The sequence below is a fragment of the Serinus canaria genome, chromosome 19 (assembly GCF_022539315.1).
Source record: "Serinus canaria isolate serCan28SL12 chromosome 19, serCan2020, whole genome shotgun sequence".
Taxonomy (NCBI): Eukaryota; Metazoa; Chordata; class Aves; order Passeriformes; family Fringillidae; genus Serinus; species Serinus canaria.
Window position 1 is genome coordinate 8,127,136 of NC_066332.1, and position 16,890 is coordinate 8,144,025.

Below are 16,890 nucleotides of genomic sequence, written 5' to 3' on the forward strand. Positions count from 1 at the left end.
GCTTTGGGATGGCGCTGGGTCGACCTGTAGGTTTGTGCCTGGGTGTTTGAATTTTGATTGTCTGGGGCTGAGTTTAAGTCCACACTGGGGTCTGGGGGTTGTGTTTAGATTTAGGCCTAGGTCGGGGTGTAGGTTTAGGTGTGACTTTGGGCCGGGCTGCAGGCTCAGGCCTGGCTGTAGGCTCAAACGCACCTCAGGATCCGGGCGAGTGCGGACGCTCCCCTCAGAGGAAGGTGTGGCCCCTTTAAGAGACGCTCGCCGCGGCCGCGCGCATGCGCGCAGGGAGCTGACGCCGCGCGGGCCCGCTAGTGAGAGCGGCCAAGATGGCGGCGGCCTGAGGGCGGCAATGGCGGGGCTGGTGCGGCGCCTGCTCTACAGGGGTTTCTGCGTGCCGGCGGGGCCGCCGAGCACCCGCCAGCTGCGGGAGGCCGAGGAGGCTGCCCCGGTATTCCAGTACGCAGGGAAGGCGGCCAAGCGCAAGGACCGCGTGTTCGTGTGGGGCTTTAGCTACTCGGGCGCCCTGGGCATCCCCAGCTTCGTGAAGCCGGACGCGGGCTGGAAGAAGCCGCGGCGCATCCAGCCCACGCCGTACCGCCTGGAGACCGAGGACAAGGTGGGCCCGGCCCGGTCCGGCGGGGCCAACGTGTCTTCCCCGGCCTCCGGAGCCTGCTCAGGGCTTAGCACAGCCGGGAACGGCCTTACTGGATCGGGTTTAAAGGCTTTGCCGTGTTTTTTATCAATATAGTGGTTTTGCTTGTGTGATGACTGTTTTAACTCCAGCAGCGTATAGTTTAGAAAGTATGTATTTGTAATTTTGTTATTAGAGAGGCATTAGAGAGCCAGGGTGTGAAGAGCATTTGCCTCATAAAAGGGGCCTCTTCCAGTGGCTGCTCCCACCTGACAAACGGGAAGCTTGTGTTGAAAATCATGTTATTCTTTTGCCTACGTGTATCACTCGTGCTCTGCTTTCGAGTGCAGAGGAAGTCAGAGCGTTCATGGAATATCTTGAGTTGGTAGGGACTCAGAAGGATCATGAAGTCCAACTCCTGGCCCTGCACAGGACAGCCCGACCGTCACACCCTGCACCTGAGAGAATTGTCTGAACCCTCCTTGGGCCATTCCCTGGGGAGCTTCTTCAGTGCCCGACCACCCTCTGGGGATAGAAACGTCTCCTGAAATCCAGTCTAAACCTCCCCTGGCACGGCTGCCCTCGGGTCCTGTCCCTGGTCCCTCAGGAGGAGCTGCAGCCCCCAGTGAGATCTGATCTCAGTCTCCCATTTCTCCAGGCTGAGCACCAAGTGACCACAGTTGCTCCTCATGTGACTCTTATGCTGGGCTTTTTCTGTTCAAAGGAGTAAAACATGTTACTCTCTTAATATCTCCGTATCTTTTTTTTTTAATTTGCTGATGCAGGTCAGCAAACAGGTCTTTCTGTGGTGTTGAATAGGGCCAAGATAATGCAGAAATAAAGATGTATGCACACAAAGCCAAAACTTTTAAGGCAGAATGGTTGGACCTGAGTTTTCACCATTGTGCTTATCACAGAAGACTGATAATTTTTCCAAGACTATACATGCCATGAATTTGGGCTGCATGTGAATGTAGCATAATGAAGAATGAATGAACAAGTAGCATGGAGTAAAGCTTGCTTTTCTAAGCCACAGTTTCTAACTGAATGGTTTGGGTTTTGTCTGTCTTCAAAGATATCCTCTGCTGCCTGTGGTTATGGATTCACACTGCTGGCTTCTAACACCAGAGACATCACCAAATTGTGGGGCATGGGGCTCAACAAAGATTCCCAGCTTGGATTCCAGAGAAGCAGAAGAGATCAAAGTAAGGATTTAAGTGTTTTAAAGACTTACAGGGTGACACTGCAGTATGTCTGTGGTACAGGAATCTCCATGTGTTTGGAACTGTGAAAAACATCAGGAGGCTTTGATGCAGTCCCAGGCTGTGTTTTATTTTTTTAAACAGATCTTTTTCTGAAATTTATATGTGTTTTTGTGTGCTTTGTAATTGGTCAACTTGCCTCTGTTCTGTACACTGCACTCAATTAGTTTCATCTGGATAGGAATATAGCTGTTTATTCTACAGAGTGTGATGTTGGTTAATTTGTGGCTTTGAATCTATAGTTTGATAGTAGGCAGACTATAGTTAATAAAATCATTTTGTCAGATGGTTTGCTCACTTCTGTTGCCTTTGCAATTATAAACTGAAGTCCTTTAGTCCTCCTTCCCTCCCCAGTTAGAGTTTTTTTATACAGTCTGTGAGGGTTTTGTGAAGCTGCAGGGTTTGTTTTAAAATTATTTTAATAGGTTGCATTTTGAAGGAAAACCATGTTTTTCAGTCATTTTGTTTTATACCAAGCTCTCAAACTTATTTAAAAAGGTGATTTCTGTGCAGAACATTGCCACCTACCACTGAAGACAGGAAAAACCCAAACTTTCCTCTAGAATGGCTGACTGCATAGACATTCCTCCATAAACAGTTGAGGGAAGTCACAATAAAAGCAGTTTTTGTCATTATGATGTAAAAGAGTGTAATCCATCATGGTCGGGTGTGTCTGATATGGGCAGAAGATTAAACTTGGTGGAGAAGCAAAAGAAAATTGCAGCATGTTGAGGTTTGCAATGGTGCTGCTTTGTGGTGGCACACTGGGTGGTTCTGTAAGAGTGGGTACACACAGCAAGTGTGTGCTTAAACAGCAGCTGCAAAATGCAGGGTCTGCAGGAGCTTCTGCTCACTTCTGCTTTTAAAGGTTTCAGCTCTTGCTGGGTCTTATGTGTGTGCTGATATCTTGGGAGTATCTTGCAATTACCTTGTTTTTCATTTGACCTGGAAATTATTTTTGTCAGAGAATCCAGAAGTAGGTTAAATAGTTTTGCAATTCAAGCCCTGCTAAGTAAGAGAGTGTGTTTGGCAAGAGCGGTTGGTAATGTGAAGATCAGTGGGATTGCTACTGCTCCATGTTTAATGTCCCACCAGGCAAGCTTTCCTTTGGGATGTGTTGCTCATTGCTGTTTTACAGACTGACTGTGGTGCCTGCTGCTTCCAACACTGTGTTGCTGTAGATGCTTCATTTCCAAGGGAATTTACAGCCTTCTGACTTTGAGATGGTTACATCTAACCTACTAATATTTCACACTCACCCCCGTTCCTCAGGCACTTCACTGTCTCTTTTCTCCAAATCCCCTCAGCTAACAGTGATGGTTACTGCATATCCCAGTAGCATGTGTCTTTCTGCTGGAGAGAACAGAGAGGAATAGGTTATTTTTCTTTATGACTTCCAGGTGTTTCTAGACAGAGAGTTGGTTATCTTTAGGTTCCTGCTCTATTGCATGGCAGATGCCCACCATTGGCAAGCTGCCTGTTGTGCTGCCTGTCCTCACATCCAGGAGGGTCTTACTACAAAAGACCTTGTGTAGATTTTTTTAATTTTTTTTTCTTAGGTGTTTTTTTGTTGTTGTTGTTTTTTGTTTGATTGGTTGGTTTTGTTGTTGCTGTTATTTTTTTTAGTTTTTATTGAGAACCAGTACAGCATTGCTGCATGTGTGCAATATTGCTTTGGATCCTCCAGGATTTGATTTCACTTATTACAGTAACTTCGATATTTTTATCTTCTCTTAACTTTTTCCCTAGTATTGATTTAGGGTTTGTTGTTCTTTCCCCCACCCTCCCCCAGTTGACTGTAGCTGATTATGTGTTCTTCAAGTTGCTAAATCTTTTTAAAGTACAGCATGTCATTTTTCATAAACATTGGATGTCTTATTCCCTATGGACTTAGCCTAGCTAGTCTTTCTTACATTCCTTATTTCTGAAAGTGCCTGTAATCTGCTTTTCTTTAAGATTTTTTTGTTCACCTTTCCTGATACATTTTTGTGATTGTTGCTCTTGTACCTTGCTTGCAATGTCCCCAGCTGCACAGAATGTTTGAGCATGGTATTAAGCTCTAGTAATGCAACTGTATTCACTGAAGTGGTTGATCATGTGGGTGAAAACGTCAGTTTGAATTCGGGTGCCTGAAGCCTTAATAACATTCACCCTCTCGTTATGGTGGACTTTTGTTTAGGCAGTGATTGGCTTCAGCTATCCCCATAGCTTTTACCTTCTCCTTCCCTCTGTGATAAATCCCTGTCAGCCCCTTTGGTTAGTGTCTTGGCTTTCTAAAATGTATCTGCTTTTATTACAAAGTAGAAGTGAGTGTGTAAATGTACAGTAGGATCAGCAAATATATGTTGAATTTACTTTGTGGAATCTACTGACTTAAAACTGTTCTCTTTTCCTTAAGCTAAGGGCTATGAATATGTCTTGGAACCATCTCCAATTCCATTACCACTGGAGAAACCACAGCAAACTCGAGTCTTGCAAGTGTCCTGTGGGAGAGCCCATTCCCTGGTCCTGACAGATAGTGAAGGAGGTACAACGTTGCTTGTCCTTGTGATGTCTGTGGGTGCCTGGCTATGCTTTTATTAAAACCTTGAAAAAAATTGTCTTCTGTCCTTTAGAACTATAACCCAGGAGGGCTGCTTGCACTGTAAAAGTGGGTGCAGCCAGCTGCTGGCCTTTGTGGGATTGCTTCTATGAGGGAAAGCCCTGAGCTTCACTTGGCTCAAGCTGTAAATGTGTTGGGAGCTTTTTACTTCAAGGTTTGTTTCTCTAGCCCCAGGCCTGGCTGAGTGCAGCCTGTTAGTCTGGTTCACTCTGATGTGTTTTTGAATGCAGAATGGGGTGACTGTGCCAGTGCTCCTTTGTTACTTCCCATTTAACCCCAGAGTGCTATGTTTATAAAAGCCATTAATTAATTAATAGTCCTTTATGGAGAAGATCCTGTTTGTGAATTGTCTCTCCACATCTCTGGGAGCTCTCTGGTGCAGCGGCTTCAGTACTGCACCAAGTGATCCAGTGCAGCTTCTTAGTGGGTGAGCTGGTTGTTTTGTTGATGCCCACTCCTGTGGGAAAGCTGATCTGTTTTTGAGTGTCTTTGACAGTGGCAGGATGAACTAGGCAGTTCCCCACTGTGACAGACAGCAGGCTCCAGGTACTGCTGCTGTGCCTGCAACAATACTGCCAGGTGTTGTTGGTGAGAATTGATTCAGTCACTTTCATTCAAATGGACTTTGAAAAAAGCTTATGTCAATTTTTACATTGCTGTGCTCCCCCTTTCAGACTTAGAAGTGCCTGAAAATATTTCAAGGACCTGAAAAGAGGCAGTACTAAAACGAGTGTGTTTCATAATTGTTTTTCAGTTTTCACAATGGGAAACAATTCTTATGGACAGTGTGGCCGGAAGGTTGTTGAAGATGAAATTTACAGGTGAGAATTCAAAGATCCTGAACTTTCTTATTGTTATTATATTATTTCATAATAATATAATATATAATTATTTCATATAATTATTCATATAATTATTTCATAATTGCATGAAAACAACCCTTCAGAAAAGCCTGAAGGTGGAAAAGGTCTGGTATTATAAGCATGCCAGTTGAGATTAGGGAGTCTGAGAGCAGGCTTTTGTCCTGCATCATACAAACAGCCTGACTTTGAATCCTTGCAGGGCATAGTGGGAGAACCCAGCCTTCATAAATTGCTTGAGGTAATTGGTGTTAGTAATTGGGCTTTCTCCCTTTAGCTGCTCAGAGTACATGTGCTGTTCTGGAGGATGTTGGAAGTGCCATTTAATTATGAAAGAGGCATCCTCTTGTTAAGTCTCTGCTGTAACTGCCTCTGAGTCTGTAGTGCTTTTCCTTCATTGGGTTTTTGTGGGTCTCACCAAAGCATAGGCTCAAAGTGCTCTGTATGATAGAGTAAGTGAATAGTGGCAATATGTTGAGTTTCTGATTCCCTAGTACGACCAAAAATTGCTGTCTGTGATCCATAACACTTGGTCTGTAAAGTTTGAGAAAATAGCTGTAATTAGGTAGCTTTTGTTAGTCTTGATATTGGAAGTCAGTCATTGAATTGTTGATAATTCCTGTATTGTGAAAAAATGACAGGGATGTTAGCACTGCACTGTGCTCTGGGATATGTGGATTATCTCTGGCTAAGTGTAGTGTTTCTGTGGGTACTGCAGTATTATGTAGTGTCTCTGCTCATTCTAGACTAGGGACTGTCTTTGAGGGTTGCCCCTATCCCCAGTCACAAGATCTTATATTTAAAAAATGACAGTTCTTAACATCTTAAAGAAGAGAATACAGAATTATGTTCCTTCCTCGTGCAGGTATTTTGCAGTGATACTACATTGCAAACAAATTTCTCTATTTGTAATAAAATGGCTTTCAGTAGAGGCAGGTTTCCCTTTGTGTTTTTTTGCAGTCTTCTGAAATCCTCTGTGTTGCCTTTTCTCTTCTTGGTGGTTGTTTGGTGTCCAGTGGAAGCCATCTCATTCATCAGCTGAAGGAATTTGACAGCAGAGTTGTCCAGGTGAGAGCTCAGTCCTGAAAATGGATTGGGAACCAGCTGAACCAGGCTCAGAGGATGGCAGTTGTTGGCTTGAAGCTGACTTGAAGCCAGTAACAAGTGGGGTACCCCAGGGATCTGGGGTCCAATCCTGTTTACATTTTCACTAATGATCTGGATCACAGAGTGTTCCCTCAGCAGATAGCAGATGACATAAAACTCTGAGGAGTGGCTGATAAACCAGAGGCTGGTGCTGCCATCCAGAGGCTGGAGAAACAGGCCTACATGAACCTCATCAAGTTCATCAGTGGAAATGGCCAAGTCCTGTTGCTGGTGAAGAGCAATTTCAGACACCACCATGTGCTAGGGGTGACTGTCAGGGAGGCAGCTGTGTGGAAAAGGCCCTAGGGTACTCCAGGCTGACCATGACTCAGCAATGTGCTTTGCTGTAGAGAAGGCTAAGGATACCCTGGCCTGCATTAGGAGGAGTGTTACCTGCAGGTCAAGATGATTTTTCTTTTCTCCTCAGCCACACTCAGAGTACTGTGTCTACTTCTGAGCTCTCCACTATTACTCTCTTCCTGTTGTGATTTCTTTTCCCCTTTTGTCACTTTATATTGCTTAGGAGTTCAAATTTAGTCTTTGCCTTTTCAAAAATGAGCTGTGAAACCATCCACTTAGACCAGCCAGCATTTCTCTACGTCAGGTTCCTTGGAGAACAAGGGACTGCAGGCAGCAGAAACACCTGCCATGGCTGCAGTATTCCCAGGCACAGGAGCAGTTTGTTGGTATGTCTGTGCCCCTGTAGCCATATAGGGACAAATATTGCTCCTGTTCCCAGGTCATTCACTTGCACCCACCTGATGAGACTGTGCTGTGGTTCATCCTAAAACTGTTTTGAATTAGGCTTGTAAAACTTCTGTTTGGCCTTTTCATGGTTTTAATTTTTTAGGGGGATTGAATACTTGTTACCTGTTTGTACTTTGATAACAGTGGTTATGTGCTTAATATTGGTAGTCACTCTCTTAACTTGTTGATTAAATCCCTTTAATCTTTTAATTTTTAATATCTGCTTTTGAATGGCTTTTTCCTTGGCTTTAATTCGTGCCAGGCCTGTGGCAGACATGATGGCTAGTTCAGCATAAATACAGATTTGAGAATAGCTGTGTGCCTTGAGCACTTACATGGCAAAGAATCCATAGCAGTTTGTAGCTGGCATCAAGAATGATGTGGTTAGCATCCTGTGAAGGGAGAGCTCTTATTTACTCTTTGCTGCTTTTGTTGTGTAGTACTGCTGAATCAAGCTTTCTTTCCTTGTTTTGGATCTTAGAACAAATCAACTGCAGCATCACTTCCCATAAAGAAAATTCTTCAGTTTTCTCTGTTGTGTCTTGTGATTTTTGGCCTTCCCTTACTTAGGAGCCATGTGATCAGGAGGAAAAGGTCAAAATCTGAGCTGATGGACATCACTGAGGTTCATTGCTCAATTTGTCTGTCAGTAATGCTTCACTAAATCAAGTCTGAACATGTAACCTTTCCTGACTGACTTCTTGTTGGTGTGCAGGTTGTGTGTGGGCAGGACCACAGTCTGTTTAGAACCAAGAAAGGTTCAGTCTATGCATGTGGATGGGGAGCTGATGGACAAACAGGTAGGAACTCAGCTCAGCTTGCTTTTCAGGGAATTGATGAAAATAGCAAGCTGTCCTAATTGAGAAGTTGTGATGTGTATTTGTTGTGCGTGTGTGGACAGAAAGGGGCTGCTAATGTTTCCAGTTGTGTGTAGATGTTTTCAGTACATTTGTGCAGCCAAACTGAGACAATCCAGTTCCTTTAGGATGCTGCCCTGGCAATCCCAGCATGCAGTTGGAGAGAGTGTATGAACTGTTTAAAGCTTCTGAGAGGATGTTGAAGTGACATGGACAGCTTTGCTCTTCAGTTTGGTGGCAGCTTTGCCTTCCTGATTCTTGGGGTCTGTTCTGCTCTTTTGAACTGACAAGTGCTTTGGTAGCTGTTGCATGTTTTAGCATGAGATCCTTGGGCGGGCTCTTTTTGTGGTGGCTTTTGCTTCAGAGAACTTCCTCCTCACAGTCATTCCTACTGTTTGTTTTGCTGCTCCCAAAGCTGAGTTCTTCCCGTGATACTTCTGTGCCAGTATAATGTGACTTGGCTGTCATCTACATTCTGGTCTCTTTTCCAGGCAGCATTTTGTCCTGTAAAGTGTTTGCTTCCCAACCTCTTTTGCTATTTTCCCTGCTGTTGTCTAACTGATTGCAGAGTGCTGTCACTCAGGGCTCTCCTTGCAGAAGACAGGATGCAGCAGTTTGTGTAGCTTCATCCCTTTTGGGATATCTGCCTGGCTTGGTTATTGTTCTTCAAACACTTTGGTCTATGCAGACAAGAGATATGAGACTTTTCAGGGTGTGATTGTATAAAGTTGTTGTGTACTCCAGAGAGGTGGCTTTGGCTAGGGGAAGTGCTGTTTGTGGCTGCTTGTCTGCTGCAGCTGGTGTACAGTAAGCAGTATGGACAGAAAGATTAATTTCAGAGGAAGGGTGATTTTGTTATAGCATGACAAAAATAGTCCTATGCAGACATTACAAGTGTGTCTGGAAAAAAATTCTTCATAATCTCTACTTTTTTTCATTTCAGGTCTTGGACACTATAACATCACCAGTGTTCCTACTAAGCTGCATGGTGACATTGCTGGAGTAAACATTATCCAGGTCTCTTCCTATGGGGACTGTTGTCTGGCTGTTTCAGATGAAGGCGATGTCTTTGGTTGGGGAAATTCAGAGTACTTGCAGTTGGCTTCTGTGACAGAAACCACACAGGTCAGTTGACCTGAGGGTGTGTTTTTATGTGTTTCAGTTGAGCTGCTGGGCACAGAGTTAAAAATTACATGTTTTTCCCTGTTCTGGATTCTTTTGACAGCAGATACAAACACCACTAGCAGGCTGTTTTTACATAAGCTTACAAAACCAGCCTGTCTGACGTGTTTGTGTAGCTTTAGGGGGCAGTGTATTTCCCTGCTTTGATAGGCAAAGGTTTGTGTCACCTCACCCCTGTTTGTTAGCCTAAGAACTCCATCTTTTTCTTTCTCCATCCCATGGGCTTCACACCTAATTGAGACCCAAAAGCTCAAGTGCTTTTGCTAATTTCAGAACAGGAATTAGTTTTTTGGCTGGCTAAAAGTGATACTACTTTGAGTTTAGTGCTGATCCAGATGGCCCTTGGAAGTCCCTTCCAGGTAACCTTGTATGCTGGTTAATTTTTCATGGCCATCCTTAGTGGGTTTATGAACTGAGTCCTAAACAAATTCCAGTGTCTCACAGATAAAAGTTTTTTTTGAGCAAACTTATATGGTGCATTGGTAGAGTGGCCTTCACACTAGGCATTGCACTACTGGAGTAATTAGGCTGTTGGTCTCATGTTACAGCTACTTTAGGAAATGGAGTCAAGTAATTAATACTTAAGTTACTCTTGGTGGAAGGCTAAAAGCAGACAATTGTATTAGAATAGCTTTACCAAAATTTTAGAAAGCATTGTTTCCTGTGCCTCTCCTGGTGTAACCTTAATGTAGGGCTAAATGCTTAGGCCCATATGGCCTGAGGACAGCAATCAGATTGTGCAGTGTAGCAGTTTTCCTGGCTGGGTCTGTGATGGAGATCTGTGGCATCTGAAATGGATGAGTGGCACGTTTGCCAAAAATGAAAGTCTTAGCTAAAATGTAAATGCAGTCCAAAGTGTAGAATGGCAGGGCTATAAAACTGAAGATTGCTCTTTACATATGTCAAGCTGTGTATGTGTGTTGTGTTGGACTGTACCAAATAAGTGGCATTTCCTTTAAGTAATTTTTCCCTATTGTGTTAAAAAATGCCACTGCAGACTGAATTTTAGTGATCTAATCCAGTGTGAAGACTTGAAGACATGCTCACCTATTGACCTCCCCATTGTGTCTGACTTTAAAAGCCAGGGATAAGCAGCAGTTATTAGTCATGTTCAGCCTTGTTGCCATGCATGTAAGCTTTTCAGTAGGCAGCTTTTTCCACCTTGTCCTCACCTTAATGAATTTCATGTAGATTTTTTTAAATTTTGGCACTTGCACTCATTTTATAATTCAGGCTTTATAATAAAGGTTGTATCAGGATCCAATGTATGTAAGCTCTACCCAAAACTAGAGAACAAGTTAAAAGGTATGTCTAGTTTGTAGTTTACCTTGTCTCTAACAACTCTTCTGCAATCTTGTACAGGTGAATGTTCCCAGGCATTTGCCATTCAAGATTGGGAAGGTGAAGGAGGCTGCCTGTGGAGGGACTGGCAATGCTGTGCTGACAGGTGAGTTCACTTCTAGAATCATTCACTTTGGTGCAAGGCTGCATTATGAAACAAGTATCAAGTGCATTATGAAACAAGTATCTTGTTTTCTGGAAACAGGAAATACTTTATGTTGTGAGGAGAACTGGGAGACTGAGAAACAAGGTTTAAGAATGTGCAGAGGAGTTGTTTTCACTAGTGCAGAGCATTGCTCCAGTGTGTGCTGTTGTGAGTGCTCTGCAGACTAGAGCAGGAGCGTGGCAGCTCTTTGCTCCTCTGGTCTCTTGCTGGTCATGCTGAGTATGGCCTATGATGGGTATGGATATAGGGAGGAAGTAAGGCAACACTTGAGAGAAAGTAGAGCCCTTCAGACTCCATGTGAATCTGACATGCTTATAAATAATGGACTAGGATGGAAAGAAGAGAGTTCTGAGAGCAGTGAAACTGCAGCAGGTCCTTAGTGACTGTTCTTTGGACTGTCAGTGTCTGGGGAGCATAGCTGCAGGGTTGCTGCATGATGAAGTGAGGGAGGGGATTGAATTAATTTCTTGAAGGATTATCTCCATGAAGATGTTCATATTTATAATGGGGGTTTTGTGATGACTAGAGCTTCTAATATGAAGGACCAGAGCTAGATGACATAGAAATTTACTCTTTTTTATGCTGTGCAACTGTTGCCTTTCCCAGGCATCCAGCTTAAGGCAGAATGCCAGGCAGAGTGACATCCAGTTGCTGGTTTGGGCATGTCTGTCAGTGCCCACAGCTTCATCAGAGAAGAAAGCCATGATAATAAACTCTCAGTCTTTGTCCCATCAGTCAGTAGTATTTTATCCAGCTCACTCACTCTTGTGTTGGCACTATTTCCTCATGAAAGTTCTGCCTGGGGGGGCTTGATTTGCATGCATAGCTTAGGAAAAAATTGAGGCATTTGGATGGGAATGCATTATTTACAGATTTTAAATAATCAAAAACTGTTAGACTGAGTTGGAAGAAAGGAAAATATCCCCTTGGTTGTGATGAACTTTTGGTTGTGGCATGAATTTCACAAGCACAGACTTTCTTACAGAATGTGTTCTTCTTGTAATACAGAAGAAGGAAATGTTTTTGTCTGGGGCTATGGAATTCTTGGGAAAGGACCAAACCTAATAGAGACAGCAGAGCCAGAGATGATCCCACCCAGCCTTTTTGGCTGGTCAGACTTCAGCCCAGACACCCGTGTTGCTCATGTTCGCTGTGGGCTCAGCCAGTTTGCAGCCCTTACAAGTAAGTTTCTCATCCTGCTCTCATGGAGAGGTCATGTTGCTGTGTTATTGGCAGAAGAGAAAAAAAGCAAAAACAAACCAAGCCAAAAACCAAAACCAGAACAAATCCAAAATAACAAAAAAAAACCCCACACCCCAAAAAATGTACCCATCCTTCTTGAAACTGAAGGCACACTGGAGTGCAGCAGCAGGGAGCCAGACAGCACATTTACAGGTGTCAGGATGGTTCCTGGCATATGTTTTGTGCTAACTTATGCTTTAATTAAGAAAGTGGTATTTATCTTAACACAAAATCTTTTCTCATACACAAAATCCAGCAGATTTTTTTCATTTTCCTGTATAGAATGAGTCAGTCTGCTGCACTTTAGCAGTTTAGAAAATTAATGTGATGAATGAACAAAGTAAAACTGAGTCTAAATGAAGCTAAATATCAGAGTTTCTTGGCATTTCTGGCCAACTGAGTTAGCAGTCTGAGGTGGGCAGACCCAGGCATTTAATATGCAAAGGTTATGATACTGTGCTCTGTGCACCCTGTGTGGGTTCTCAGCCTTTGATGGGTTTGAAATTTGAAAGTCATTTAATATCAGGCAGCAGTTTCAGAGATCCAGCTGGCAGCAGGAAAAAATGCCAGGGCTGAGTCCTTAGGGACAATTAGAATATGTGACACTGTCAGTTTGTTTGTAGGGTGCTTGTAAGTGGGCTCCCCTTGGTATTCAGAAAGAGTTAGAAAGAGACTTCTGATTAAATTGTTAATCATACATAAAAATTATGTTATAGATTATGTTTTGGTTGTTTCTGCTGTGAAGCTGATCCAAACACTTCTGAGATCTGCGTGTTTTCCTGAGGAGCTCAAAGCTCTTCAGCTTTGTTGAATACCAATTTTTGCCTTTCCCTAGTTCTCATTAGCAGATCACTTCTTTAGACAGTCAAGGAAGCAGTCTCCAGGTGATGGCTTGGGACAGATCTCACTGCCTTGCTTACTGGGTTTGCTTGGTGATAGCTGATATAGATCAACTGCAGCTGACTAACTTTCAGCACACATTAGTCACTTCACAAATGATTCCCTGGAATTTCTGCTACTGCACTCTTCCTTCAAATAAAATTCCAAAGAGGTGGTGTAAGAGGGGGAAACAAAGACTTGTACACAGAATTTGTTCCTTGTACTGCTCATTAGGCATCATTTTCTCCAAACACAAGTACATTTATTGTACATTGAAATAAATCTGGTAGCTGTCATGCTGCCTGTATAACCCTGTATACTCCCAGAAACACTGTAGCAACATTTGCCAGCATCACAAGTAGAATTCTTCCTTTTTAATGACTGTTCTTTTCAATTTTTTTTTCTCTGGTGTAGACAGAGGAGAACTGTTTGTGTGGGGGAAGAATCTAAGAGGATGCCTGGGAACTGGAAGAATGGAAGACCAGTACTTCCCATGGAGAGTAAGGATGGTGGTATTAAGGCCAAGAGTTCTTTGTCTAGATTTTGTTATCTTGAGGGCAAGGACCATCATTTGCTCTATGGTTTTGTTGAGTAATTCTGAAAGAAGTGTAAGGCTAAGATGATTGTAGAAGTGCTTTGTTTTCCAGAGGTCCTTGTGGAGCCTGGGAATGGAGGTATTCAGTAAATGTTTTAGTCTGCTATGCCAGTAATGATTTTGAATCCTAAAACAGCATCTGGTGCTGTGCCACCACATCTGAGCAGTTTTTATCTCCTTCCTGTCCTCCATCATCTGCTTGCTATCTTTACTTTCTCTTCCTTCCCCTTTTAACCTGATCTTCTATTTGTATGTGCTCCAAAGAAAACATCAGTATTGGTCATCTGTCCAAATCATTACTCACCTAAATTAGGTGAACATTTTGGTCTGTAGTGGCTACAGGTCCACATAGTAGTGGGCTTCCTTCCCATCTGTGGTGGTGGGACACTGGACTGACTGTCAGGTTATGCAGGAGATCCTTACTCAGCTGTGTTCATAGCTGTCTCACAGTGCTTCCAGTTCCACTGCTTGCTCCCTGCTGGCTCTGAGAGCCAGACTCAGTGGATGTAGAAGAGTCTTTGGTTCTGGAGTTCAGCATTCAGCCTAGCAGCTGCTCCTGGTCTCCATGTAGGAGATGAGGGAGGCAATCAGCTGGACCACCCTGGAGTCCCTGTCTGTGTTTAAAAATGAACAAAAGTCCCTTCTTCTTTGTTTAAAAATGAACAAAACCAGACCAGCTCTGGAACTTTTGCCTAAAATCACACTGCTGTGGCTGGGTTGAATTTCTGAATTCATTTCCCCAGATGTGGACATTGGGGGTTATGCTCTCAGCCAGCCAGCTTCTGTCTGACAGTACTATGGCACTGTGCCAGGATCCTTGTCTGTACCTCCTGCCCTAGAACTAGCTGCTGTCCTGTCTCTTGGCTCTGAGGAAAAACTTGCATTTTTAGACTCTGCTTTCCTCAAGTTTGAAGTCAGTTTTAAGTGAATAAGCTTCAGGAGTGAGGAGCTGGTCTCAGCATCAAAGCACAAACTGCCTTAGGCTGAGTTGAGCCTTTGCCTCGTTCCAGTTCTTGCTGATGAAAGAAGAGGCAAATCCCTGTGGTGCTTGGGCAGATCCTCTTCCTAATGTCTAGATTATGCCCTGTTCAGTCATGCTGCTTCTGCTGCTGAACAGATGGGCTGAGGCTCCAGTCTCCTCTCTGCCTGCTAGTGAGCCTGCTCCTCTTTCTCCTTCCAAAGCTTTATGTGCTTCTGAGAAGGAAAGAGAGGAGTATTTCACAGCTCAGTGCACAAGCCTGCCTGGTGCTGAATCTTGCTCTTTTGTGTTTTCTAGTTGGCACTTGCACTGGTACAAATCCCAGTGAAACTAGCTGGCATGTTGAGTGGAAGGAGGATGAGAAATAGGAAATACCAGGTGTGAAGGAGCAGCTTGATAACTAACCCAGTGCTGTGTTTGATCCAGGTGACTGTGCCCGGTGAGGTGGTGGATGTGGCCTGTGGAGTTGATCATATGGTAAGCATGGTCAGGTCTTTCACCTAGGGATGCTGCTGGGTCACAGCACTGCACCAGGGCCATGCAGGGACTTGGTGACAAGCTTCTTGGAAGGAAAAACTCATTTTATGAAACCAAGTGACTGTGAGCAGAGACAGCCATAGCAGTGTTTGGGTGCATTATCATCCCTGCATCACTGGAGTGCCCTGGCCTGGCTGCAGGAAGGAAGCACATTCCCTGAGGAGTGTGGGAATGCAAGGAGTGCTCTGGCTCCTTCCTGATGAGCTCCCAGAGGATCTGAGGCCCAGCCCCAAGCTGGTGAGCCCCTCTGTGCCTGAAGATGAAGAGCATCTCCTGTAAGGAAGACTGGCATGGGATGAAATCTACAGCACAGGACATTGATATATGGGCATTTCCTGTCACCAGCTCTGGAGTGTCAGCATTGGGCAGAGCCAAACTGTTTCTCAAGCGAAAAGATGGGTGGTTTTTAATTACTGTTATGTGGGAAAGTGGTCATGCTAGGTGTTGAAGCCCAGCATAGTTGTCCTGTCACCCTCAGCTGCACTGTCCCCAGGCTGTCCTGTGCAGAAGTTGGATGCACAGCCCTTGCCTGGAGGCAGTGATGTGTCTCTGGGCTGTGGAAGGCTTTCTGTGTTAGTGCTAAAGACTGAACACCAAAGGAACACATTCAAAGAGTGAGAACCTCTTTTCAGGGCTAAGTACTATTTAATAAGACAGCAGGCTCTCTGTGCTGCAGCAGGACAGATGGATGGTAACAGCAGCCAATCTAGCTTCTTGAGGGAGGCTGGAAACAAAGCCCTGCAAAATCAGTGCTCAGGCATGGATGTGAGCAGTGCTCACTGCTCCTCAGGTACCTTTGTGTCCTTGTGCTGATCACACATCACTGCCTTTGATTGTTTTTGGATTCCCTACACCCTTTCTGTTTTCAGAGGTGTGGCTCTCAGTTGCAGTTAGCTGGGGATTTCAGGATGGCCTAGCAGGGGAAGGAATCTTGAAGGGTAAGAAGCAGAGCTTCATTCCTTGGTGCCTTTGTAAGGTGATGGAGGTGGGATGCAACAGTGAGTGTTTGTAGCAGGTACTTACCCAATCTCACTCTCAAGTGTGGGAAACTGTCTCCTGTGAAACACTCCAAACATCAGGCAGAGCTGTGTCTTTTCTCTCTGTGTGGGATACTTCTAGTGTGCAAACTATTTTGGTGGAATCCAAGCTAGTAGGCTTTCAATAAAGTGATTATAAAATCTTTATCAGTAGTAATAGGAATGTTCTTGAGCATGATCTGCTCATGCCTTGATTGGGTCTGCATTTGAACTGCAGTATTTTGGTTCACAGTTATGTGACAGGAAGCCACTTCTGTCAGCTGAGCCAGCTCCATACCTGCTGGATTTATAGTGTTGTAGTCAGGCATTGCACCCATGGCCCCATGGGACACCACATATATTGACTTCATTAGATGAAATTCATTACCAAAACTTGGTAAACTTTACCTTGATTAAATAAGTTTTAAAGGGTTTGCATAAAATATAGGGATGGTGAACCAAAGTACATGGAAATAGAGACCCATCTCTTGAGTTGTTGTTGATGTTTGTGTGTAACAGGTGTTGCTGGGTGGCTGAGGCAGAACAGAAAGCTGCTGTGAAACTGGCATACCTTCAGTACTCTGGACTCCCATTTGGTTGGCTTTAATTTACACCTGATTCTACGTACACCTTGGGCAACTTGCAGTGCCCAGGCATGTCTTGTTGGCCTCATGGGAGTAGGTTTGCCCTTTCAACTTTAGGAGGCTTATTAAACCATGGAAAACACAAAAACTGGTGAGAAAGGTGTTACAAACAATTCCCTTCTTGGATGTTGCTGTTGAGGTGATCTGGTTAGTGCTGGGCTCTCAGCTGCTCTCATTCCCAGCTCTTTCCCAGTGCACCTTGGGGCT

General features: G+C 44.1%; 1 protein-coding gene across 1 annotated transcript; it reads left to right on the forward strand.

Moving 5' to 3' along the window:
• Positions 1-301: 301 nt before the first annotated feature.
• On the forward strand, positions 302-16,207 carry RCC1L (RCC1 like). Its single transcript, XM_009098706.4, has 11 exons — positions 302-613; positions 1,704-1,833; positions 4,289-4,417; positions 5,247-5,313; positions 6,369-6,420; positions 7,961-8,045; positions 9,046-9,227; positions 10,647-10,731; positions 11,800-11,973; positions 13,327-13,412; positions 14,913-16,207. Exons 1-11 carry the CDS (start codon positions 347-349, stop codon positions 14,988-14,990), a joined length of 1,335 nt encoding a protein of 444 aa, XP_009096954.2. The 5' UTR covers positions 302-346; the 3' UTR covers positions 14,991-16,207.
• The last annotated feature ends 683 nt before the right edge of the window (positions 16,208-16,890 follow it).

Bases quoted from the DNA above. Each gene is read 5' to 3' on its own strand.
- RCC1L (XM_009098706.4), top strand. From the start codon at position 347: ATGGCGGGGCTGGTGCGGCGCCTGCTCTACAGGGGTTTCTGCGTGCCG. The intron at 4,418-5,246 runs GTACAACGTTGC...ATTGTTTTTCAG, and splicing joins CCTGACAGATAGTGAAGGAG to TTTTCACAATGGGAAACAAT. The intron at 8,046-9,045 runs GTAGGAACTCAG...TTTTCATTTCAG, and splicing joins GGGAGCTGATGGACAAACAG to GTCTTGGACACTATAACATC.